The sequence below is a fragment of the Aplidium turbinatum genome, chromosome 7 (assembly GCF_918807975.1).
Source record: "Aplidium turbinatum chromosome 7, kaAplTurb1.1, whole genome shotgun sequence".
In the NCBI taxonomy this organism is placed as follows: Eukaryota; Metazoa; Chordata; class Ascidiacea; order Aplousobranchia; family Polyclinidae; genus Aplidium; species Aplidium turbinatum.
In genome coordinates, this window is record NC_137478.1 from 22,087,276 (window position 1) to 22,113,586 (window position 26,311).

At 36.6% G+C, this 26,311-nt stretch overlaps 2 protein-coding genes across 5 annotated transcripts in view; one reads left to right on the forward strand and one right to left on the reverse strand.

Annotated features, from left to right (window-relative positions):
* Nucleotides 1-2,860: 2,860 nt before the first annotated feature.
* LOC145774109 (neural cell adhesion molecule 1-like) lies at nt 2,861-23,525 on the forward strand. Of its 2 annotated transcripts, XM_082585260.1 has the most exons (15): nt 2,861-2,964; nt 5,286-5,392; nt 7,931-8,022; nt 8,643-8,779; nt 11,921-12,047; nt 13,379-13,584; nt 14,866-14,901; nt 15,845-15,984; nt 16,551-16,680; nt 17,039-17,155; nt 17,381-17,572; nt 18,021-18,237; nt 19,292-19,398; nt 19,558-19,681; nt 20,149-23,525. In XM_082585260.1, exons 1-15 carry the CDS (start codon nt 2,910-2,912, stop codon nt 20,279-20,281), a joined length of 1,920 nt encoding a protein of 639 aa, XP_082441386.1. In that variant the 5' UTR covers nt 2,861-2,909; the 3' UTR covers nt 20,282-23,525. The 2 variants fall into 2 exon arrangements, with proteins under 2 accessions (XP_082441386.1, XP_082441387.1); XM_082585261.1 differs by lacking the exon at nt 14,866-14,901.
* Nucleotides 23,526-24,980: 1,455 nt separating this feature from the next.
* LOC145774746 (basal cell adhesion molecule-like) overlaps nt 24,981-26,311 on the reverse strand; it is a 32,366-nt gene continuing 31,035 nt past the window's right edge. For all 3 annotated transcript variants that reach the window (XM_082586048.1, XM_082586047.1, XM_082586046.1), the window contains one exon: nt 24,981-26,307. The gene's annotated coding sequence lies outside the window, so the exon portion shown is untranslated. The remainder of the gene's footprint in view (nt 26,308-26,311) is intronic.

Below are 26,311 nucleotides of genomic sequence, written 5' to 3' on the forward strand. Positions count from 1 at the left end.
CTGTGCTACATTTTAGTTTATGTTTGGAAGATGTTTCAGCTTTCTCTCCGAGTAATAATACGGTAGATTGCATAAAATAGGCTTCAACTTAAGAGATGGGCAATCTATTCATATGCTTATCCCAACAGGCATGGAGGCTTAAACAGAAGAAGCATTTGTGCCTGTCGGTGTGACAAAAACAGGAACCAATAAAATTATTACTCAAAATATCAAAAATATGCCAAATTTTATATATTTCTCTATATCTCAAAATTACTTTTGTCCTTGAAACTAAGTTCCAGTGACAAGCAATAATCAATTTATTTTTTTAATTATTTAAAACTGCAGTATTTCATTACTCTTTCCTGACACATTGTATTGTAGGCTACAAGGGATTTGCTTTAAACGTTTTAAAAATAGGAAAGATCAATGCATTTGTAACAATAACATGTTTCAATATCCGCCAGGAGACGTGCATCTATAGACTGAATCAATGTAACAACGAAAGATATGCTATCTGAGTTTAGGTTTAGAATGATGAAAGCAAAGCATGAGAGGTGCACATAACAATAGCTAATGAAAGATGTCGCAAAGTACGTTTAAAGTATAAAAACTAATCGTTTTTTCAAGACGTCATCACTCTGTACTAGAAGAATATTTGGTCGCTGGCTGTTTTGAAAAGGTTGCAACATTGGTTTCTGTTGGGCGCAAATAGCTTTTGTGACTAATGTCTCTGCCAGTTTTGCTTTTGTTAAATCGACGTAAAGAGCAGTTCAATCGACGTAAAATGACGTGCTCTTTGAAACCACTGAAGGACCTGATGAGAGGCGGTGGTTCTGTCTCTAATTTGATCACGTGGCATAGAATGGCGGGCAAGAAATTTTGAAGTGGCTTGTCTCGAAAAAGGCAATAAACAACGACTACAGATGAGAAAAACAAGCCAAGCAACCACACTCGCGAATGCAGTTCGCATTATTTTGGGAAAGATGTCGACATCGCCTTGTTTTGAATCAGGAGATGCAGGTGATCCAAAAGTGGTAGTTAGGAAGTTTTGTAGGAGCACGCAGTGCCAGATGCTTGCGTGATAAAAGTTTTCACTGCAGCAAATTCAGTTTCTAAGGAAAGCTTCAGTTTTTCTAAAACTTACCTTGTGTCAGCACGAAGCCGAATGTATGTTATTTCTTACTAACTTGCCAATTGTGATGCACGTACCTTGTTGTATCATCGCCACCAATCTCTTGTTGAAAAGAGCGCATTGGATGTAGTGAGATGTTTTTTTTATCTGTCACAAGTTTACGATAAACTCTATGCTAGACTAAAAATGTTCGAAGCTATACTGTATTTAACAATACCTGACGTAGTTTAAATGTACTTTTCATCTTTCTTGATAGTTTAACGATAATAGTTGCAAGTTACTAAGTTTCTTAGCGACATTTATTTATGATAAAACCACTACGTCAAAACTATTTAAAATGATAATTAAGTTTAGTTATGATTCTAACGTGGCTGCAACCACGTGAGCATCTACGGCTGGTGAAAACACAAGCATCATCATTTTTTCAAGAAAATTTGTAAATGCAATGGTGAATTAATCTAACAGTAAAAACAAACTTTAAACGTACAGTAGTAAATTTTTCAACCTAAAGTTAGTTATTGACAGATCAACAATAGACGGCAGTTGAGTTACTTACAGAATAATCATTTTCTTGTATAAACAACACGATATTGAGTTCCAGAAAGTGAATTGAAATGCGAGAAAGCGTCAAAGTGGAATATTCTATTGGATCACGTTAATCGTAAACAAGACATCTCGTAGTTTCTTTACAATTTCAAGTGACTCCTGCTTAGATGTTAGTAAAGTTTTTTTTTAAAAAGTATCAAGTTTGGTTCCAGCAAATTTTATTACATTCTTCTGGTCAGCATACGATTAGAAACAAGCATTCGTAGAAGGTTTGTGCAAATAACGTATGTTTGACGTTACAAAAACGTGACATGTTAATTTCTTTCTCAGTTTTCTCAGTTTTCCTTGTTGGTGGTCTTCAATAAGAGTTTTGTTCCAGATGTCAATGTACAGTCCTAATTCAATTGTCTATTGATGACGCCTATTGTACAGTTTCAACAAATTGATCAAAGTAACATCAACCGACTTCATGATGGTTCACCAACTTATATAACAGTTTGGCAGTTTTTTTTTTGCTTTTTATTAATATCATGATATTTATTGATTTTATCAAAAGTTTTATTGAAGTAATGACTGATGACAACGACATAGGTAAGGAGGGTGGGTCAAATTTCAGTAAGATAATTGTGAAAATAAGCAATGTTAATAATTGGTTTCTGTTAGTGCAACAAATCTTCAACAGTAATTTTGACGACGAGTTCAGATTTGTTATCACTTTGATTAAAAGATGGACCTGCTGTGTACCAAATGAGATCAGTCTGTGCACAGTTCCTTGTGTCTGTGTAGAAAATTAGCTGCAATAAATCAAACTGAGCAGAAGTTTTATTTGTGCAAAAAACATGTGTGCCCCAGAGCCATTTTAGAACTATCCTTTAAAAAAGCATTCAGATTAAGATGACAAGAGTTTTATTGTCAATGCAAACGCACTGGCATTGCAAAAGGATGAGCACAGAGACACAGTGGGCAACGCAAGCTACAGTAGATGCTTTTGATATTTTGGACTCAAAGAAAAGCTTTTTTTTTTCAGATGGAGAGATTTCAATTCGATGAGGATATGACTAAAGATAACACGATGCTTAAAGTTTGAAATCCTTTCAATGCAGAAAAGTGTCGTACACTTAAGCCAGTCCATACGTAGATTTGCAAATAAACTTGCGTCACAATTGCAGCGACTGAGATGAAATACTTTTGATTTTTGACAGACTCTTGTTTTCTTGTCATAAAGTAATATATACAATAACTGATCAAGATGAATGCGATTTGCCTCTGCAAGTTTTTCATCCTATCACTTGTCATATTTGGAAGTAAGTGGATGTGTTGAATAGTTTATTCTAGATATATTCAATTAATATGAATATGAAAAACCTACACTAAATATGAAAAACATAGTGCAAAAAAGCAAACTTTCTTTACAAGCTACATGGCTATGATTGATACCGTACCAACGTAATTTCATCTGCACCTACCAGTCGTGCCTGGTAATGGGGTACTTAAGAACTTATCAGTTAGATTTTTGAATACTTTCAAGCTTTCTAATCAACCTCATTTACAACGGGAAACAGTCTCATGCGTTTTCAGAAGGCAGTAAAATTCTTACTGTGTTTATTTCCCAATATTTTGGTGTTCCGCCCTTGTTATTACCACAATAGAAGGGTTACTTTCCGATCTTGTTACATAATTTTTTCGTCCATGTTGGATGAATAAAATGCTTTTTAGGCGTTTTTATGTCTTGATGGATTTTCTTCTTTTATTTTTGTACAACGATACAACGATGGATTTATGTTCTTTAAAACTCGGTTATAGTAAAAGGCATTCACATTTTGTTGACACCACAAAGTGACAAAAAAATCGTCTCGTGCAATTTACTAAAATTGCCGATGCACTGCTGAAATTCAACTTTTTCCCATCCTATTGATTGATTGAAGACAATTGCACGAAAACTTCAGGCTTCTGAGTGATCTTTAACTTTTAAGAAATTGTTTCATATTGATTTAAAGCAAATGTTGCGTTAAGAGAGCTTTGCTATATTTTGTCCATTAGTATTTGCTTTGGGTTTGCTGCAAAGTGGGATAAAAACACGGACGATCCTGGATTCACCGCACGTGACTGATGTATCTTCATATAACAATTAGTAATGTTTTCTTTGTCTGTGTCAACTTAAGCGACAATAGAAATCAATCTTTCAAAATCTCTCAATACTCCGGTGAACTTAGTAAGTAAATTCAGAATATGGCGAAAACATCATTTTTGTTGGTTTGCAATGAGTTGATACTTGGCTCAGCAGCAAACAACCTCTGTTGAACTTTGTTGAAGCAAGTCCGCATTTGATTTTCGCCAGTCAAACTAAAAACATTTCGTTTTTGGAACGTCGTGGTCGTGGCGCTACTTTCTAGCAATTTGTTCCTTTAAAAAAAGAAAGAGTAAACAAGAAGACCTTTATGGTGTTTTAAAGTAATTGTGTATTTAAACAAACGTTTTCGTAGCTAACTCCCGCCCGACAGCTTCAGCAGCGGGTGGCGAGTGCTTAGAAAACTAATTTTCAAACTCCAGTTGATCCCCAGACGGCAAAATCCGTCATGGGTGTCGACTTGCTTGTCTGAAAACCTAAAACGCTGCTGGCATTCAAAATTTGGTACTCTTTGGAATCTAGTACATGTACGTTACATAATGCACATGGCACGTTTCAACGCAAAAAAGGATAAAATCGAAACATTAGATTTATTTACCGCGATTAAAACTGTTCTCACCAGACCATTCAACATTTTGATTTTCTGCTGCCTTTGACTAATATTGTTTAAAGAAGTTGGTTTTGTACTCAAATTGTAAAACAAAATAATCTTGCGCATTAGAATTGGTTCGGTAATTTCTGATTGTTGATGTAACAGTTGTAACACCCTGCAACTGCGTGTTGCACATTTACATTTGAAGAGTCCAGGTGCATAACGATCAAACTCCATTATTTGTGATTATTAGATTTTACCATTTCCCGTTGTGTTAACATTGAAAGTTTTATGTAGCAGCATTTTTTTCCGGCAAAACAATCAATATCTTTGAAAATAAGGCTTAAAAATAACAGGATTCAGCCACAGAACGATCAATCTCCATTTTTTTTTTTTTTTTTGTAAAATGTGGATACCCAACTTCATGTTATTGTTCAGAAATGCTTTGCAAATAAAATACTTTCCTCATAAACGCAACGATCCTACAATTGATGACCTAAAATTTAAACTTCTGAGGTTTCAAACTTTAATTTTCAGTTTACTCGAAAAGTTGGTTTTGGTAGTTTGATCGTTTTGCACCTGGACTCTTCATTTCTTAGATTTGGTCACAGTAGGCTACTTTGAAAACAGAAAAGTTTGGATACTCATCAGAACTGTTTCTTTTTTTATCAACGGCTGTAGTGTTTAATTGTTTATCACATGAATAAGAAAGTGAAAGCAAAACCATGTGTATCGTTTTATTGGTTTGCAAGCGTTTCACGGAATACGACAATACACTTCCTCTGAGAGAGTGAGATGCAAAATAACAAGTCGAAAATGCTACTGCAGTACTAGTGATGGAAAAATAGTTAATTTAAAGCACGGTTAGAGTTGTAAACAAAGAATGTATGTTGTTTGATTTTCAGCTGCTCGTGGACAGAATAATGAAACTTCTGAAGAACTTCCAAAGAAACCGATCAAGGCTGAACTAGGAAAGTCTGTAAAAATACCTTGCCTATACACACTGGCTGAGGTAAGTGTGATAGGTATTACATTTTAAAAAACTAGCCATAAGCCAAAATGGTTAACCCAAAGGTAATAACAATAACAGCATGGTATATTTCTAGTCACTAACTTGTCGGCTGTATAACCGAGAGGTGAGAGCATAGGCGCCGGGTTTTGAAAATTGCCGGGGGGGGCAAACTGTCTAGCGGACTGATTGCTTACATTCAAAATGCTGATGTTTGTATGTCAGCATTGATGTTTGTTTGCGTCTATCTGCCATTGTATATCGCCAAGCTTTATAATGTGGGCCCAGGCCTCGAAATTCACAGCGGACATGTCTGCCGTCACAGCATGTGATGTCCGCGGGAAGTACCACCTAGATCGGTCATATTTGTCCGCCGAGAAATAACACAGGAACTAGCGATACAAATCGTCATTGCATAGCACGAACAATTGTTGCGATAATATATTTTCCAGCGCATTCTAACGCGCATCTAGAAAATGTGAATACTGTATCCCTTAGATTCCATTCAAGGAGGAAAACTTTCGATTTTTACGTTGCTTCAACAATTGATGACATTAAATCAGCGTAACAAAGGTGAATTCTTCGCTAAGAATCGATAGGAGTACAGGTACTTCTACACTAATCACGCGCAATTTAGTTCAAGGTTTACGTCACAATGTCTGGCTTTGATCTCCGAGTAATAATGATACGGCAAGGTTGGTTACTAAATTAGATTATACGAGTAGGCTATTACAGCAAGATGCAACAAAATTTGTTAAGTTTTGGTATTACAGTAAGAAAGAAAAGACCCAAGGAAAATTCACTTTCGCTCGCATGACACGCAAAAATAAACCTCAAGAAAAAAGCCTGTGAAACTTTGCACAGCGGAAAATAGCAGCGTTGTGTAGAAATTTTCCGACTCCTGCCCAGTATTGTGACGCAATAAGCCACACGACCTCGTTCGGTGGAAATTAATCAGCTACACGGCGCTTTGACGCTTCAAGCGCAAGTCGTTGGTCTGATGAAAGCCTTTCAGAGTGACTTTACTGATTTTTTAAAAGGCCTTCTAAAACCGTAGTTAGAGTTCTGAAATTTATTACCAACATAAAGTGATTATAAGCATGACGATCGACGGCTAAAACTGGTGTGTCCGCCGTGAGACTTGATTTGTCCGCCGAGATAGCTGCTCAGACCGGACACGTTTGTCCGCCGTCAACAAAACCGAATTTCGAGGCCTGTAGGCTACTTCGAATTATGTGCTGGTCACTTTGAACTTTAGCTCTTAATACGCGTAGATACTAAACTGAGCAAACAGCACCTCGTTATTGACACTCCCAAGAAAAAACAAAGCGGAAGAAATCAAGAAAAACGTTTTTCAATCATTGTTACTATGCTTCAACGTCACCATGCTGGCGTTTATCAGCTACCGTACTTCTGTTTCTTTTGTTATCTTAGGAGCAGCGCTCTTGTTGCAACAAGCAGATCTTTTAAATGAGATCGATCCGCAATGAAGGTCAAACTAACGCAAATCTGAACTTAGAAACATTTGATTTAGGATTTTTTTTAAATAATCTGCGGGGGGGCAGCCACCCCGAGCTAAATACACGGGGGGGCGCCGCCCCTCCGCCCCCCCGGAGTCGGCGCCTATGGGTGAGAGCACTGGTACGGCACTCGAAAGGGCGCTGGTTCGATACCGCTCAAGAGCATGCGGTGTGTCCTTGGCTGGACACTTAAGAGAAAGCCTAAAGGTGGACACGAAGATTGGTTTCCTTACCTTCCCGTCCACTTAAACTAGACATGACAAACAAAACCTAGAACCTCCTAGGGTCAGTTCTCTTTTTCTGAGCGGCATTCATCTACCATCATGCACGTGTTTTTAAATCACGTATTTGAATGCCTTTGCTTTCAAATAAATAGAAATTTGAATCATGTGAAAGCGAGTTGTATCTCCACTTGCTGTAACATTTTTTAAATGGATACTTTGGATACAAATTTTGGATACATTTTTAAACGGATTATTTGGATACAAGTTTTGCAAGTTAATGTATCTCGCAGTAATTACACACTTTTTGAACCAACTTGTATGAACTGGAGCATGTTTATCAATTATATTTGTTCATTGTAATCTTCAACTGCTGTATGTATATATTTTATGAAATTGAATGAATAATACTACAAATTTGCTATGAAAAAAGGATGTTTAATTTTAATGTGTATTTTTTTAAAGTTAGAGAGCATTTTAGTGTCACAGAAGATTGTGGCTATTGAACAGGCCAAAGCCGCGTAGCAGCCCTTAAAATTTGTTCAGTGCTCATGAATATGCTCATTAATAAACGTTTTGCTCAGTATTACCCGAAGAACATTTCATAAGCACGGGATGGGCTGCGACAATAACTCGTTACAAAAGTTATACTTTTACACAACTTCACTTTGTTATAAATGTGCAAGTTGTTGGACCGATATTTCTGTTTATCATTAAGTTACTTTTACATTTCATTTTATTTGCATAGGCTGAGAGCCTTCCTGACGATACGATTCAGTCACTTCATTTTGTTGTTACAGAATGAGACATTGTATTTATTGGAATGGAAGTATGGAACCAAAGGCGTTGCCATTCTTGCAGGCGGCCAAGCGATGCCTAGAGATGATTACATGTAGGTAGTAATGCAAAAAATTAAACAAATGCAACAAAATATTTATTTCAGAGATATTTATGTTCTCAAGCTGACATCTCTGAATCAATAAAAAATGATGCATGAAAGAGTAAAAACATGCTTTTTAATAATTAAAAATAGTAAATGGACCAAATGCTAAGACATTTCTTACGATTGTTTCTACTGCACGCTGTCGTATGAGGTAGAAAAGATAAAAGTAATTAAGTGAGTTGAAAATTTAAACTACTAAGTGTTAATTCGTTTACTTTAATTTTTGTTTAAAGCATGATCTTGTAAGCAGCATAACTAGAATTTAATATGTAAAATGGAAATAAACAGTTGAATATATCTGGTTGTTTTTATTGAAATACAGCTCAAGGTTTGTCAGCTAAATGGTCGAGTGAAAAGATTCTTTGCGCGACGTTTAAAAGGACGTCAGCTCGACGCCCTTCATGAACACTCGTGTGTCTCGGCAAGACGGGAAGTAGCTGACTAGATGTCTTTTCGCTACTTTCAATCATCTGTTGTATTGCTTCTGTAATCGGAGTGCAGTCTATTGTACATTGTTGCATTTAGAGCAAGTTAAACATGATTGCTCATAAAACTGTGTATTTGTGTAGATCCAGAGCGGGGGTGAACAAAGATACGTACGACCTCACTCTGTCTGATGTCCAGCTTGATGACGCAGGAGATTATATTTGCAGTGTGATTACCTCCGAAACATCTAAACAATCCACTGAACGTGTGGAAGTCTTTGGTAATTTTGATCTTATTGTATTTTCATGTTGTTTTGTTGTGTTTTTTCTAAAGGCGAAAAACTGGGACCATTGTTGTTTGTCTTAACTAATTACTAAACACTTTCTCTTCCAGTCAATCATTTGTGTTTGTATATGTTTAGCTCATAATTTGCAAATATGCAAAACTAAGGAACGCCACAAAGTTTCACATTATCCAAACATAAAAAACCTTCGGGTATTCTCCATCCAACAAAATTGGACGTTTTCGGTACCCGCAAACCCCACATTAGGGTTAGTAAAAATCAATGAAAGTTATCTTTAAAGAACGTACGGTATGCTGCTTTACAAACTACCAACAATACTTTTGAAGTTAACCAGCGCACCTTAATATTGGACTACAGAAAAAAAACGTTACACTATTTGAAGAAAGGAATAAATGGGCATTGTGCAATTCAGTACCATCACTGATATTTTGAAAGAAAAAAATTGATCTTTTTTCATTTGAAATCAATTCTTTCCTTGATTTTCAGTGTTTATTTGAAGTTTTTCGTTCCAATATTGTGATTTACATGTGGTTTGCGCAAAATTAGTTCTATGTTTTGAGATATGCTGCTGTTGAGTGTTTAGGTAGATTCATTACGTGATTTAATTCTTTAAAAGTTCAAAGGCGTCGGATGTGTTTGCTGACAAAGCGTCACTGTTTATACTGGTACCTCAAAAGCATTTGATGCTTGAGCCTTTTGTTGAGATATTCTTTCACCACCTACTTTTGTTATGTCATTTATCAATAATATTCTCACCACCGGTGCTAAAGTGCTGTATACAGAATGCAGATCCTAAGTGCTAAAAAACTGTTGTTTTTTGCAAGACTTTTTAAGCGATGACACTGAACGGTTTAGCTGATACCTGAGATGTAGAAACTTGAAACCTTACAAAAAAGTTAACTAAAATCAATGCAAAGAGCACATAAACGGACCTTGATAGGTTTTACCAACTAAAACAAACAAAAAAAACTGCTGAATGGATTCGAAATCAAACAGAATTACGGATATTGCAATAACCATTACACAAACTGCTTCTTGCCCTTTAACGAGGAGGAAACATAAAACAAAGCTATAGAATAGACTCTATACAGTCTATAGGTCCATTTTCGTTCTCTCTTTGAGAGTTACATTAAATGGTCATGAGCAAGTCACATAGCAACATATCTGAACAACAGATGGACTGACAAATTAACAGGTTGAACACCCTAAAAAACAAGGAAAGACAAAAGTCAGATGGAGACAAAATTGACAAAGTAGTTGCAACAACCAAATAGCATAAAAAACACACGATTAACTACATTGCCAAGAAACGAGCAAGCCGTTTGCTCAGCAGTGAGCTACCCCAGTGCTTAAAATGATGATTATGATGATCTATTGACACTGTTCATTAATTCCCGCCGAGGACGCCACTCACCCCTATTGTTCACCTGTCGAGAACAATGATGAGTAACGAGGTCTTTTCTTTGAGAGCAATACACATGAAAGATAAATTATTACGTCAGGGTCCATTAAGTTGAACCTTATTATATTTCTGTAATTGTTATCGCGTTTTAGTGAATCCTCGGTATCTCAGAGTCATATATCGCCGAAAGCTTGAGAGAATGACGATTCCATAAACTGTGACAGTCCGACAGAGTAACATCTCAGTTTATTATGATTGTGTCTCGTAAAAGAAGCTTTTCTCGGCATGACAAAGTAAGTATGGTTCCGTTTCCCCAGCTAATCCGCGCATTTAGAAACACGTTGTATATAAAAGAAACACGCCAATATCCAGTTTTTGTTTTTTGTATTTTGTGGAAAGCAAATGGTATTTTGTCTCAATTACTATGTTCAGACACCAATATCCTGAACGGTGCCTCTTCACTTAACGTACTTCACGTACGTTGCATTAGGTGACCTGGTTTTAGGTTTTAGCTTCTGATTGTCAAAAAACGACAAATTAACATTTAAAATCAATCTTCTTCATGTCCGCGTAATGTTGTGTTACTGTCTCTGTTCACTATCTACACTGCACTTGTGAAAACGTGCAGTTTTCTTTATGTTTCGTACCAAACCTAAAATGATTCATAAACTCTACATGATTAAATGAAATAAAACACAATATTTCAAACTACGTGTACTGTTAAAAAGCAGAAGCGTGCGGGTATATTTAGCTCAGAAAGTAATTCTGACAATGCAGCGCGTTTGTTCAAATCTCAGCCCAATTTCCAATTGTTTTTAAGCTATGTTGAAACGATGTAAGAATAAACAACGTGTGCCGGCTTGGTTGCTCAACCACTATTCTTATTAGAATACCAGCTTGAGATTACACTTTTTTAATTTTAGAAGTATTTTTTTGCCAATACGCTTCTACGAATCGGTTTCCGAGCTAGGTTTTCTAGTGTTTTAAAACCGATTAAACTATAAGAAATCTTCTATGAAAACTTTTCTAAAATTGTCTGCTTTCGAAGTGTCGACATGGCACATATTCCGATTATTTTCCATTTTAGCTCACTTTTATTTTCTTTCATATCTTTTTGAGATGCAAGCAAATTAATTGGATGAAACAATAGTAGCCAAATATTCAGAAGCTCCATGTCACAACAAATCAGTGTATGTAATGACGTAGCAAATGCATTTAGTTTTTTACCATTTTCAAACCTATGTTGTTTATTTGGAACGTATTGCATGCACTGGGGATTGTAAGAAACAAAAGCAGACTGTATTGAAACGTTCTACAATTTTCAAACAACTTTTGAAATGGTTTTGGTCGATCAAGTTTTTTTTTTTTTTTTAATTCACCGAACTCTCTCAGATTGCAAATGTTTTTAAATTGTAGGCTAACTTTTGATTGGTTCAAATCAAACAGATTTGTTGATAATTGTTTTATTGCATTTTTAAGTTTTATCCAAAGCAACAGCTTTACATTAGATGCTGACCAGCTTAGTTATCCTATTGTGGAAAATATGTCGATTTTAATGATTTGTCAGTCAAAGGTTTTTCATATGCTTTTTTAATTTATTGTCAATTGATGCATTCATTATTTCCTGATTTTTTGTTGCATTATCATTTGTTTGTAAACAATGTTTCTGCAAAATTTGCAAACAACCGAGGAGATATTACTGTTGCAATTTTTAGTTGTTCCTGAAGTTTCCGTTCAATCCATTCCGCTAGTTCTTGAAGGCGACTACGAGGCTACCCGTGAAAAAAAGAACTTGGCTGAATGCAAAGCAGTTGGTGGTAGTTTGCCCTTGTCAATGAAATGGTAATGTCATATTTCATCATATTGTCATCTTTGATCTTATTGTCATCTTTCATCATATTTCTCATTTATTTTTTATTGTAAATTGAAGTTGACAGCATAACTTGTATAGTTATTTGACTGGAAGGGTGTTTGACTGCTGATCGAGGAAAATTTTTCTGAAATAACAGAATTAAATTGTACCGAAATAGGTCAGGCCACTAAGGCAGACGGTAGTCGGACAAATCAGCAAGTGCTTCAACTCAGCAATTAAATTTTAGCTATTGCCAAGTCAGCAAATGATATATACGTGCTCACGTCGGACTTGCTTGGTCATCGCTTGTCAAACTTATTTTGCTGACTTGTGACATTCCAAGTTCTGGCTTGCTCAGTTTCATCATTCCCAACTTCGGCCACTTGCTCAAATGTTTGCTAGTTCGGTTGTCACTGTCTTGCTCAGTGGTCACTTGCTAAGTTCAAAACTACTGGCTTGTAGAAAACTTGAGGCAGACAATATTATGTTCCTTTTTCGACTCACCTGAGGTAACTGATAAATGGTCCAGACTCTCAGTAACGTTACGCTTACACTTAGTGGTGTACGCAGGGGGAGGCTCACCCCTCCATGAGCTTAATATCCGAACTTTTGTATTGCTTACCATGGCATTGTTTAACGCGTTATCCTCTATTTTTCTTCACCAGCGCAATTTATTAATGTGTTTTTTGTGTAAATCGAGTTTATTAAAGACGTATTTTTGTTTTGACATTGCGATAGACAATAATAAATTGCTGTATTGTCGTTCTGAGCTGAACCGTTGAGTTGACACATTAACACAAAGCTATCTGAATTTTGACAGGGTGAAGTTTTCAATCGTTATTGAAGTTTTGTGGTTTGTCTTAACTGAAACTTCAGTTATTGTCAATTCCAGTTTACTTCGTGTGTTCAGTTCAATCAGTGGCTGATCCAAGGGGGAGGGCGTTTGGGGCGATCACCCCTCTATAACACAGAAAAACAACTTTATTCACGGTGTATTTGCAAGGCCGGATTAATGTTAACCTACACATCATTGTGTTTTGCTGAAACCGCCCCTCCCCCCTTCGACTGCTTTCTGGATTCTATCCGCTCAAAATTCAATTTTCAGGTTGCAGTACCTGTGTGCTGATGCAATCAAGCATAAGATCTTTCTTTAGGGACAGAGTTTTGTGGTCAGTAGCCTAAGTCATTCCTTGTACTATGAAAAAAGGTGCACTTTAAGAGCTATTTGAACTGTCAGTTATTCTGTTTATACAGTATGTTAAGCTTCAAATAGTTTAAGTTTTCATTTCATAAACTTGTTGTGTTTTTATCTGTTTTTAAGGGTTACGTTTCCTGAAAAAGATTTGGTGATTGGCGATAGCTTTCGCATGGACAATGTTAACCAAGACAACGAAAACCTCACCGACTCTTCTTTGTCTCTTCTCCTGCAGCCCGATCCTAGTCGAAACAACGGAAGAATGTTTGCTTGTGTAATAGAGGATGCCATCGGTAGAGAAACTTATCGTATTGTCACTACAGCGGTTACAAGTAAGTAGATAAGTTTACAGCTTTAATTAATAGTCCTAACACTCATTTAGATGTTACTCAATTAACCATTAAGTCAGCAAAGCTCTTGGCCAAGAAGTCAAGAACACAGTGGTGATACTGCACGCTACAAAAAGAGAACAAAAAAGCGAAAGGGTAAAAGGCCTGACTTACTTTTTTAGACATGTAGAATTCATGACGACAGAAACTCGACAGAATTCATGCTCTGAGCTACACAAAAGTGGAAGAATAAAATCTTAAGTACAAAGAGCATTACGTGACATAATCCTAGGTGTGCACGAAGGATGGTAGATTGTTTATTTATAAGCTATGACTAGTAACCATTAGCTTAGTAAAGTCATGATAGGTTAATAGATGTTCTTCACTGTTCAGTATTGTGAGCTTTTAAACCATTTTGATGTCATCTGAATAACTTTGCAAAAACATATATGCTTTTTGTTGCTATGGTAATGCTTGCGTGGTTGTTTAATGTTGTTTCGTGTGGGCTTTAGTGTGGTGCTACTGCTATTGCAACATCACTTCAGTTAACGTAGCTTTTCTTAACTAAAATAGCAATCTTCACGCATTATCAAACTTTTCAACAACAAAAAATATGGTTGAATAGTCCACCAGCATAGATTAGGTTTTGGGGATATTTAATCACTTTGTCATGAAGTATGCCACAGTCAACCACAAATGCGTTATACATCCCATGACTTCCTTGCCACGTGGACACTTATTAATTGTTTTGGCATATCTTTAGCCTTTATTTGTCCGCTGCATAGCCGAGTGGTGAGAGCACTGGAACGGCAATTGAAAGGGCGCCGGTTTGACACCGCTTAAGAGCATGCAGCTGTGCCTTTGGCAAGACACTTAAAGGCATGCCTGAAGGTGGTCACTAAGATTGGTTTCCTTGCCTTCCCGTCCACTTAATCTAAATCTTCAACCACCAGGTGTAAGCCTGGATTACAACCAAAAAAAACTTCAATACCAACCGTGACCCTAACCTCCAGCTTAAACCCCACGCTTACAATGTAACTATGTTTTATTTTGGAAGTAAGAAGATTAAGACTTATTCAAGTGATAAAGGGTCCGATGACGATGCGTGATTAAACATCTCTGCATCCAATAGTGTATTTGTCGGCATTTTGCTTGTTGGGTTTGTCTTAAGCTAAACGTAGAATTAGCAACACACTCAGACTTGAAGTATGCCTTGTAGTGCTCACACTAACCTTCATAGGGTTAAAATACTTGCATCATGTTTTCAAAATTCATCCATTTCAGTTTTCACGACCACCCCGCCTACAACAACAATGCAGGGTGAGGGCATGTTTGTTGCTATTGACAACGCATGGTGTCATCCACGAGTCGTCTTATTTATTTAATTTTTTTTTTGTATTATTTCAAACAGAAACTCTTGACATTTTGGCTTACAATAACTTATACCAGAAATATGCTTGTCCTGCTGATTAATTCAATATAAAAATCTCAACTCCTGCAAAAAAAATCTGCAAAGAAAGAGTTACTTTACCTTGCCGAATTCATACTGTAAATAACTTTAGAAAATGGTGATGATGTTGTAGTAGCTTTTACTCTTTGGAATGTTTGCATGCATAGAAACATCAATTTCTGAATTGCGTTAACTTTGCATTGCTGTTTAATTAAAAAATGATCATACCAGAACAATTAAGGGAATCTTTAAAGCTAGCATGAAATTATATAACTAATGTAAAGAGGGCTCTATTGCAGCACTCGAAAGGGTGCAGGTTCGACACCGCTCAAGAGCATGTGGCTATGTTTTTAACAGAACACTTAAAGGCAACCTGGAGTAGACACGAAGATTGACTTCCTTGCCTTCCCGTCCATTTAATCCAAACCTTCAACCACCGGGCGTAAGCCTGAGTACAAGGAAAAAAAACTTAGATTCGCAAACTCTTTATGTGCCAAGTTAACTTCACAATAACGCAATTGTGATGTTTGAAGCAGAAATGAACCCAAATCGAGAAATAAATCTTTGCCAGAATGAAAATTTGTATTTGTGCAAACTACCGGCTCTTGTTAAGCGAGAACTATTGCAGATTTAAGAAAAAGAAAGGGGCATTGTAATTAGCACAAGTCAGACGAATTAACCTTCTCTGATGCATGTAATTTAAATTGAGTGGGCTACCATCTTTACAATCAGTCAACACCTGCACTATCTTATACCTCTGTGTTTTTTCTGTTCATGGTACGCAACAGTCATTTTGATTTTTCTTTTGTTTAGCATTTCCCAAGGTCGTTTCGTTTTCACCGGGTGACGGTGGTTCTACCAAAATTTCGCTTGGAAAAACACGAAGTTTCGACTGTGAGATGACAGGTGTCCCTTCTCCCTACGTTGTGTGGTACAAGGATGACACGACCAAGGTATGTCTCGTTCATCTACACTACAGTTAAAATAACTTTTTTTACATGTGCTGTTTCCAGCTCAGTGTAGTGTTGCGTTTGTACAAAGTTTGAAGTATAATTTTATTCCTATTAATATGGTTTCTTAGTGGTTGCTCTCCTACTAAGAAGGGCTTTCAACGATTGTATTTTATTTTAATTTAGTATCATAGCCTACGTTTGATGTAAACTCACTTTCACCCAGACTCATCTTCAATCTTCATTTAAGCACGAAATAACACATTCGGCATCATTTCTCTTCGTAAAGTAGTTGCTAAAACACAAACTAGTCTGCCTTTGAGCCGATTTTTTAAGCTGCTAAAAGGAAGCTAAAAAGACGAAGAAAATCTTTTTACAAAAACCTTCTAAGACAACGGCACACTGACTCCAACACCATGTGTTATTGCACATGACTAGAGAACTGTGTTCTGAAAGCTAGTGCGCTACCGCTACTACCACAACGAACTCACAGCATTAGACTAAGAAGTCGTTTGTATCTACAGATGTGATGGAAGCTAAAAGTTTAAAGCCTTCCTATTGCATTTCAGCTCACTGAAGGCGTTGGAGGAGCAGTGCTGACATTAACCGTGGAATCGTATGATGATGCTGGAAAGTATACTTGCGAAGGAACCAACAAAGAGGGAGCAATGTCTAATAGTTTCAAATTGTTGGTACAAGGTAAGACCTCCCCTGGTTTATTCTTACAATTATCTATATATTCTAAAATTGAGAGGTGGTTTAGAAAATCTCTATTGTTTGGTAACGGAGTAGGCTGCACTTGCAGTATATAACGTAAGGTTTTAGTAAACAAATAGCCCATTGAGCTATTTCAACCATTTACACTGTAGTTTCAAAAATTATAGCCTAATAATGTATAATTTCATGCATTTAACAATATAGCAAACAACAAATCTTGCAGTATCAATTGTGAAGCTGAATGCCGTAGTCCGAGACTCCTAGAGTGTTTAAAATCACGTAGGTCTGTTCGCTAATTTAATGTGTTCCGCTTTTCAAAAAAACTACTAATTTTTTTTAGGCCCTCCGGTAGTTTTTATTGAAGACAAAGGGTCCAATGACACCGAAGAAATCGTGATAAAGCCAGATGAGCAAATCGTGAGCCTATCATGTGAAGCGAGTGCTTTTCCACTGCCTGGTAAGTGTTGAGGTCTACCGACTTTTTTTTCTTCGATTTAGTTATGAAATGAATACGTGTATTTTTTGATCCCTCAGCAACTGCACCATCTCTTATCTTTTCATCTCAACAGTGCTTTGTTGTTTTGTTTGCATATGTTCAGTTGTGAAAAGCCGGTCAGGCGACTATTGATAATTTCGAAGAAAATAAAAGCAAAGTAATTTTACTGATAACTTCCTTTTGTAGAAATCACATGGGAGGTAGAAACAGTGAACATGTCAGAGGCACTTGTCGAAGAGAATCATTCTGTTGATGAAAACGTAGTGATCAGCACTGTCAACCTTTCGCTCTTCCATGCAAACGGTGACACAAAGCGAGTGAAATGTGTCGCTATCAACACTCTGGGCACGTCAACAAAAGATTTCATAATTAATCGCGGTAAGTAGTTTTGATAGCAGTCGCTAGTAATCTTGCAGACACATGGATTCAGATTGTGGGAAGGTGTTTGTGCTAAAACTTGAGATTGCTTACCCAAGGCGGATTTACTCACGTTGAACTTTAGGTTTTTGTGGTTAGAAAATTCAGTTATTAATTTGAACTAATTTCAGTTGTTAAAGAATTTTGTCGCGTAAAACATTAAGTTCTATAAAAAAAAAAAGTAATATAATGTTATTTACTGCTATGTAACGGTTCCGACAAGTTTCATGCAAAGTCAGCTGCTTGTGCAAGATATATCTTGCTAAACTTTACATGTACCGTAGCACAAGCTACAGTAACAACATATGTTCTTGTGTATTCTATTTTTATTGTATTATATTTTTATTGTATGTTCTTGTGTATAAATAATGTAAAGTTCTGATTTAAAACTTACAGTTTTTCTTTTTAGAAGCTATCGAGGTATCGAACGCTGGTCTTGTTGTCGGAGTCGTCATCGCCGTCATAGTTGTTGTAGTTTTGATCTTCATCATTGTATTTTTCACCTTGCAATCACAAAGACAAGGGAAAGGAGAGGTGACTACTCCAGAAACTGCTGAGAAAGGCTGCTTGAGCTGCAGCCCATTATCTGGGCTTTGTGGTAAAAAAGAAACGACAAAAAAAGAAATGTAAGTAAACTTTCGAGTACTGACTTTGCATACCAATGAAGAGTTTCGTTACACGTTTCCTCAGTTCTGACCTAAACAGGCACTTTATCTGGCACAGATCTTCGATTTGGCCCTAGCTGATGAAAATCTGGACCAGATAAAATGGCTGTCTAGGGGAATCTTCATATTTTCACAAAGGTGAAAACAAAGTTAATCGACAACTTATTATTCAGATATTTGAAAACAACGTTATGATATCTCAGCGTAATTTTTAAAGATACAATTTATCCATAAAAAATAACCTACTATACGTTCAGTAAGATAGCTTGCCCTTAACTGTTTCAATCGATTTATTCTTTTCGTCCTTTCAAACCGTATGAATTGTTTAGCACAAAAACTGTCCATAAGCACCACTTGAGACAACAGAACGATTATTATCCGTTTTAATGATCCCACCGACAGTTGGTGAAGTCTTCTCTTATCGATCTTCTCAATGTGTGTTTGAGATGGAGTGTATTGTATTGCCTGTTTCATAACTTTCATTCACTAGGCGTAGAATGAGAGACTAACATCTAAGGGTTATCTCTGCAATCTGGTATATTTATTCTCTCCTGGTCTAGACAAAAAACATGCTTCAGACCTTTTCAAATTGAATAAATGGCAACAGATACATTTTATTAAGAAAGCTTTGCTTAGCGAAGTAAAGTAAAAAGCATGTCATCAGAGTTATTCGTTGAAATTGGGTGTGACCTGGTAGGTATCTTCGTATTGCCTTTTATCTTGGTACAACACCGTCATGAGGTACCTACGTTGTATGCATCATAGCCGATGACGTCTGCTAAACTCAATGCTGAGCTCAGGATTTTTACCAACGTTCTCGGTGTCATGCAATGTCCCGAAGTCTTCTTGGTTGGTTAATTGATTTATCTTATGGCAAATTTGATATCAATCACCTTCAGTATCACGCTTGCTCTACCATTAGCTATTTTTTATAAAAACTGCCAAGACAAAAACTCATCAAATCTAATTTTATTGAACCATTTTGAAAGTGAGTATATGTATGTTTATCCCCTAGTTCGGACAGTGATAACAAAGATGAGGTGAAGGAAGTTCGAGAAGAGGGAACGAAAGAGGAGAAACAGAAATTGACTGAAGCTGAAGAACAACCTGCCGAGAAAGAAAGTAAGGCTTATAAGCAACAAATATTTTAAACTTTACTAAGACACAGGCTATATCAAACGTTTGATAGATGATTGTGTGCATTCTTTTGCTTCACTGGCGACTGTTAGTAATTTCCTGCAGAATTATCTTGGTCTTACTTTGTTACATTGGGCATATCAGGTAACTCTGGAGATGACAATCCTAAAGATGATGCACCAGTGGAATCCAAGCAAAAGAAGAAAATGCAAGTTTCCTTTCCTTTGAAATGCTGCTCAGGAAATAAAAAGCAACTTAAAGAAGAAGAGTAAGTTTGCAGTCGAAATAAAAATTAAAGTGGCTGATGATTTAAATAGACATAGCTTCTAATGGCGTTGCAATTCTGTCGTACGTGTAAATCTTATAGTGTAGGTCATTTAGGTAAAGTTGATCTACTGTAAAACTCCAGAAAATTTGATTGACTGCAAATGGTTGCACTAGTAGATGCTGGTTGGCTATGCTTTGAGTTTAAAACTAGATAACCCCTTACGTGTAGCCTACTAGATTGATGTTGTTATTTGTAATAACATGCATAACTAGACATAAAGTTACTAAAGTTGATAATTCAATCTGTTTCCCAAAAACACTAAAAGATGTAGGCGATGATGTACATATTTAGAAATCACATGTGCATCCAGACATCGCAATGCATTTGTAAAAAATTACATGCCTAGAGTTTAAATAATTTACTTCAAATGCGTTTGGATAAAAACAAAAACTTTGACTCTTTTCCAGGAGCGTCAATGATGATGCGGATGCGACGGCTGTAAAGGAAGGAAAGGACAACCCAAGTGAAGAGAAAATAAAAGATAAAGCTACTGATTCTGACTCTGGCAAGGGAGATACTTTAGAAAAAGTTGTTGATTAAGTCCACTAAATTCACCTCCAGCGCAATCTACTGTTTGGACTTACAATTGCAAGACACTGATGTGCTAAGAAAAACGTTACTGAAACGAAGTGAGGACTTGCTACAAACTAGAGTAAACTTCAAACGCTGTGATTAGCAGCAAGCGCTGGCGAACATCATGTCCGCTGTTGGATTTACGGCATACTACAAGAGGATGCAATTGGTGCTAGTTTTCATTCTAAGATGCTTTTAAACATGATCACTATTTGACATCTTAAAGTTGTTTGGTAAAGTAAGCTGCTATTGCAAAATGTAATTTAGGTCATTGGAGCTGCATTTTCAGCAAATCCCCTTTATTGAAAGAGAAAGTTATTTTGACCCATTTTATGACATGTACGGGGTGATTATCCATTCTGTAATTCCTCAACTACACATAATTCACCACGCTGTTGCTTTCAGTAATCTGAGAGCAACAGTGTGGTGTATTATTACCGTGTAGAAATCATCACAAACAGTGGCGTACGCAGGATTTTCTCAAGGGGGGCATTCAATTATTTTTCGAACCGAAAAAACACTGAATTGAAAAACGCCCATTTGCTAATAACAACCAGTAAGTAATATTGCGTAAGATTAGCTTATACCATACTCAGCTTGCAGTGCAAGGGCTTTGGAGCAAGCCTTGCACTGAGGAAAATTTTTTAGATCGCAAGAACTAGTTTATTCGTTTAGATATTTTTAAAAAATGTGATATTACTCGACGTCACATATAATGTTTTTCGTAGGCGACGTAGTTAGCTTACTCAACTCAATGAACCACGCGTATTGAGGGTACGTTCAGTGGCGTAGGCAAGATTTTCTTATTGGGTGAGGGGAGCGTTCGATATAACTTGACATTTGCTTTTACCAAAAGTAGCCTAATAGTCTGACCAGACTCTGACCAAGGTTTAAGGTAGCCGAGGCTATCTGTTGGTGAAATATAAACTCTCACGGTCTTTGCGTATGTCACTGTACTTTTGGATTGAATTATTAGATATGTGAAAATGAAAAGCATGATAGTAGGCCTAAACAGATCAGCAAAAACTGTAATAGTTTGATTAACAGGCATTGTCTTCGGATCAAAGCATAAGTCGAACCTCTCTGTGAAAGTATAAATATCGCATGCAATTTATTGCGGTACTTTGAACAAAACTATCGTACAAGGCTTAGCCTAACCTACAGGGCCGTGTGAGTACCATCTTCCTCTCTCTCTGAAATTCACTAGTGGGTCTCTACTTTTTAGTAAAGGTGCCTAAAATATTTTTAAACTACAGGTTGTGAATTCAGATCTAAAACATGTGACTGACTCCACAACCTGTTGGGACTCTATTTTTGACTACATAACAATGCAAACGGCTATGCAGTTTAACTAAAATAACTAAAAGATTTTCATAAAGATTTTCAGCCAGTGGCAACGTAGTTTCCTTCCGCATGCAAGCCCCCTCCTCTCCTAAAAAGGCTTTTAATTAAAAAAAATCATCTCGAATGCAAAAGTATACGCTGGATAATCCTTGTCAACGCTTCCTGGTGCCATTATTGTACATCTTCGTCGTTTCACGAGCATTTAATTTTGGTCTTGTGCTATCAACCATTGAAACACACTTCCAACAAAGCGAGAGGCTAATATTGTTTCTTCTGTAAACTCCAATAAAATAGGATAGATTTACTGATTTAAAATACTGTAGTCATTCCAAATGATAATTACCAATACAAAACCAATGGATGAACACTAAGCTATAAAATGTCAAGTTTTTGTAGCAGTATTGTTTTTTATTTAAACTTGCCGAATAACGCTGCATCAACAAAATATGAATATGGGTGGGCCCCTAAACAGAGATCTGGGCCCACTAACCGGGGTTTTGGACGCTAAGGAATATTGAGCTACTGCAGCAATATTAAAACATTTTTTCATTTTAAATAGCCAAAAAATTAAACAACCTGAAGTGAGTGGGCCTTAAACAGCCGAGCCCCCCTATGGGGGAAACGAGGGGCGACTAATACTGCCCTGATACCCAAGGCCACTCTTGAACAATAACATGTTTGTACTACACAATCACAAAAACGCTAAAAAAAATTAACGTTTTTTGAAGGGAGGAGAGGGCCGATGCCCCCCCCTGCGTACGCTACTGATCACAAATAATGTAGTCGTTTGTAGATTTAAATAATTTGATAGGTTAATTTTTCACCAAGCTTATTTTTAAGCTAGCTTTTCGTGTGCTTACTATAAAAAAAAAATGTAAGTTTCTTCACTAAGTGCTTTGTGCTCTGCATGTAGACTGCCTTTCACTCACGAGAAGTTTGATCAGTGTTTTTCACAAATTACTATGGCTATTTTCACAAGGCTATGAAATTTAATGCGTAGGCTAATTTATGTTGGTAATGCAAGCTCAAAACAAAATAAAACGTATTGCTTTGACTTGTTTGAATGGAAGGGTATGTTTGCTTTCTTGTTTTCATTTACAAAAAGCTGTGGTTACTACTTAGAAAATATAGCATCTAGCTGGTAACAATTCAGTGGACGGCGTTTCATTTTAACAAACTGTTACAGTCGTCATGTTATTTTCATTAGTGCTGTAGCCTACAATTAAAGAAAATGAACAAAGTTAAGGTCTGTTTAAATGCCATATGACGCCATTTTCTTGTACATTTCCTACGTAGGCTATGGTTTTTTGCCCATCTACACAACGCAACATGACGGTTATTGTGACCGCTCTCTCTCTCCAAGAAGGCGTGAAATGATTTTTGAACAGCTTTTAACGTTTCAGTGTAGCCTCAATACAGTTGCTTGTTTTCTCGTCCTGCAACTTTGCAATGGTTAGTTTGTCATCGATACAATGCATTTTAGCCAAGTTTTTGTTTTGTTGGATTTGCAACGTTTTTCAGTCAAACATGTAAAATGATAACCGTCGTTGGCTGAAAACTTCTGAGCAATACCAACATTTTATATCTGCAACATCTAACAACTTGATTTCTTCGAAATTCGAAAACTAAACCTCTGAAGAGTTCCAGACTAGTTTTCAGCTAAAATAAAGTCATGCTCAACACACTTTTGTGCTTTTCTGTTTCAAAGTCGACTCCAAACATTTATACCGATGAATGATCATTTTGCTTGTGCATTGCAATGTAGCTTAGTTTTTAGACTTGCCGATATGCTGTCATTCAGTAAACGTAGTTGTAAATACTAATTTGTAAATCCTTTGCATCGTAAAATACACCGAAATTTTGTTTCCAGAGTCTCCGTTACGCCCCGGGTTTCGCCGCCAACAAACATCGTGAAACAAACCTTTCCAGTTTCTATTCATGCAGCTTGCAGTTTTGAAGATAGAAGATACACGTTGTTTAACACGTGGTCTTAGTTAGGGTAACTTTATATCCATAAACTAGCAGCCTAGGTAGAGGAGAGTAAGTTTGAACATGTGCTCAAGAGCGATTTAACCCCCTTACCCACTACCAATCCACTTGTAGGAAAGATGTGAACTGTTTTACTCAACAAAACAGTAATATTGCTTTTCATTTAGGTTGTAACTTACGATATTAGCTTTTCTGAACATCTCTGTACACATTTAAAGTTTTAGGAATAATCAAACATCATGTGGTGCCCTTCCTTCGGGTTATCACCATTCGAGGATGCTATATGACATTGAGGAGCTCTTAGCCAAAAGGAAACAAGGCCAGTTTTTTTTCAGACACAGGATTTTACAAAATGTGCGTGTTTTCTTTAAAATTGGTATGACTTCATCTTCAACAAAAAAATCTTGTCCTCTGTAGCGCCCTGCGTTTCACCTTAGGTCTTTTCAACTTTCCTTAACGTTTGTTACCGTCGTGAAATCTACACTTGTGCTTCGGGATTTTCACCTTAGGTCTTTTCAACTTTTCTTAAACGCCTGTTACCGCTTTGAAATTATCGTTCTGTTGCATATATGTAATATTACCCAGTAAGTCAAGCAATTCATGTAGTTTGGCAAGTGTGCTTTGGGCTTCCTGAAGTATGATTAGGAATTTGCTTGCCTCGAAATCGTATGCCAATCAGCTAAACGCATTCTTGCAACCGGCACCTTTCAATCACATATGCGTAATTTTTCGTCTTTTTAACGTTCTGGCTTACAGATGCTTCATTCCTCAGCGACTATGTATATCGCGTTTTGGCCGACCATTCGACCGACAGAGAATTTTACTTTTGGTGTGAGGAGTACGTCAGAGTACTGTATAATTTTTGGTGCAGCTCACTATAATATGATTTTGGTACAGTAGTGATATTAATTCTGGCTCCGTCAGTCAACGTTCAGTGTGCAGTTTCCTGGGTTGGACTTATGATTTGGATTACGTTCTGTTGTGGAAAGACGATGGCAATCTTTTAAGTTATGTGGTGACAATAAAATCATACTTGTAGTAATGAAGTACAGACTTCGTTCTCGGATTATTTCTGCCACATTGTTGTGCCCGAAATGTCGCTGTAGACTAGTATTACAGCTAGGTATGGGCGGATAAGTTAAGTTACCCGTTGTCCGCTACATCCTCCGTTCATTGCAAACCCTTTGTCTAAAACAGCACAGTATCGCCACCGTAAAATAAACATGCTTTTTTTTGGTTAGAATAATGATCACAAACCTCATAATTTCAAAGCGTTGTTCACGCTTGTTTTCATATGAAGAAAATAAGAAAATTTGTCATCATCACACAGTAGTTATGTCACTCACTTTTATTGAATTTTGCAAAACGGTCACTGGTTAACTTATCAAGCGTTCACCAAATAAAAAAATTAGACGTGACATGCGGTAATACAAAACGCATATCGCAAATAAGAAAACAAAATTGTTTACGGCGTTTCTATCGTAACACAACTCTTCACAATAAATCCAAAGTGTTTATAAAGTCTAATTTATTTAAATAAGCCTAACGAAGGCTAACTGTTTTTTTTTTTTCTGGTCAACAAATCGAATCATAACTCTAGGAAGTGAACAAGAATTGCTTATACAACAGAAGCATTCTCCTGTCTGTACAATACTTTAAGAATGTAAAATGGCAATATGAAAAGGTCACAATAAGCTTAATAACCTACACGTCAGTATATGAAAACTTTAAAATATCATCAAGTTATTGCAGGTCTTGTTAATTTGTTGGAACACAAAGCGTATCTGGTTAAATAACAAAAACTTTATTTTTTGTGACTGATTTAAACTTCAGGGGAAGCTGAAGCGCCGATTGGTAAGAAAAATCAAAGACATCTGGTTAGAAGAGGGATAAAATTGTTTACAGTCTTAAATGACCTACAGTACTTGATCCATTTGATTTTTGTACACATACAGTAGTCAGTTAGCGGCAGCATACGCAAGCACCCGCGAACAAAATCATTGTCTTATTTTTAAACAAAAAACTGTAACAGCTGAAAACCATAAATGTGTAAAAAAGTTGTTTTTTTTTTAAAAGATGTTTGTCACGCTTTTGCATTCACAACATCATAATCCCGCAAACGCTGACGTCATCACCAAAAAATGCAATTAAACACAATATACTCAATAACGTCAAAATAACAGCAATGTTCAGCGAGAAACCAATAAAATGTTCGGAAAGTGATTTTACCGAAAGAAAAACGCAAGTAACAAAAATCGAAGGGCTATTTTATTGTCAAATTCACTTTATTGAAAACAAGTCGCATCACAATACGCAAGTGTGATTATTTCAACAACAAAAAAAACAAGAAAAAGCAACAAAATGTGATATAAAACAAGCAAATTCGTAAATGTCTTATGACGTCACAATTGCTTTCGGTTAATAAAATGCAACAAATACACGATTTCCGTACAGAGTCTCTGCTTATAGGCGTAAGGCAAAGTCACATATGAACACTTAGTAGAGAATGATAAGTCGAAACCTGCGATACATTTGTGTATCAACTGAATTGTAGGAAAATCCAGAAAGTGTGTTGGCGTTCGTTGTGTGCAGGCTTGTGGTACCTTGTAAGCTGATTTGCTTGTATTCCTTCACACCACGAAGTAGCTGTAGCTAAGCCACTAA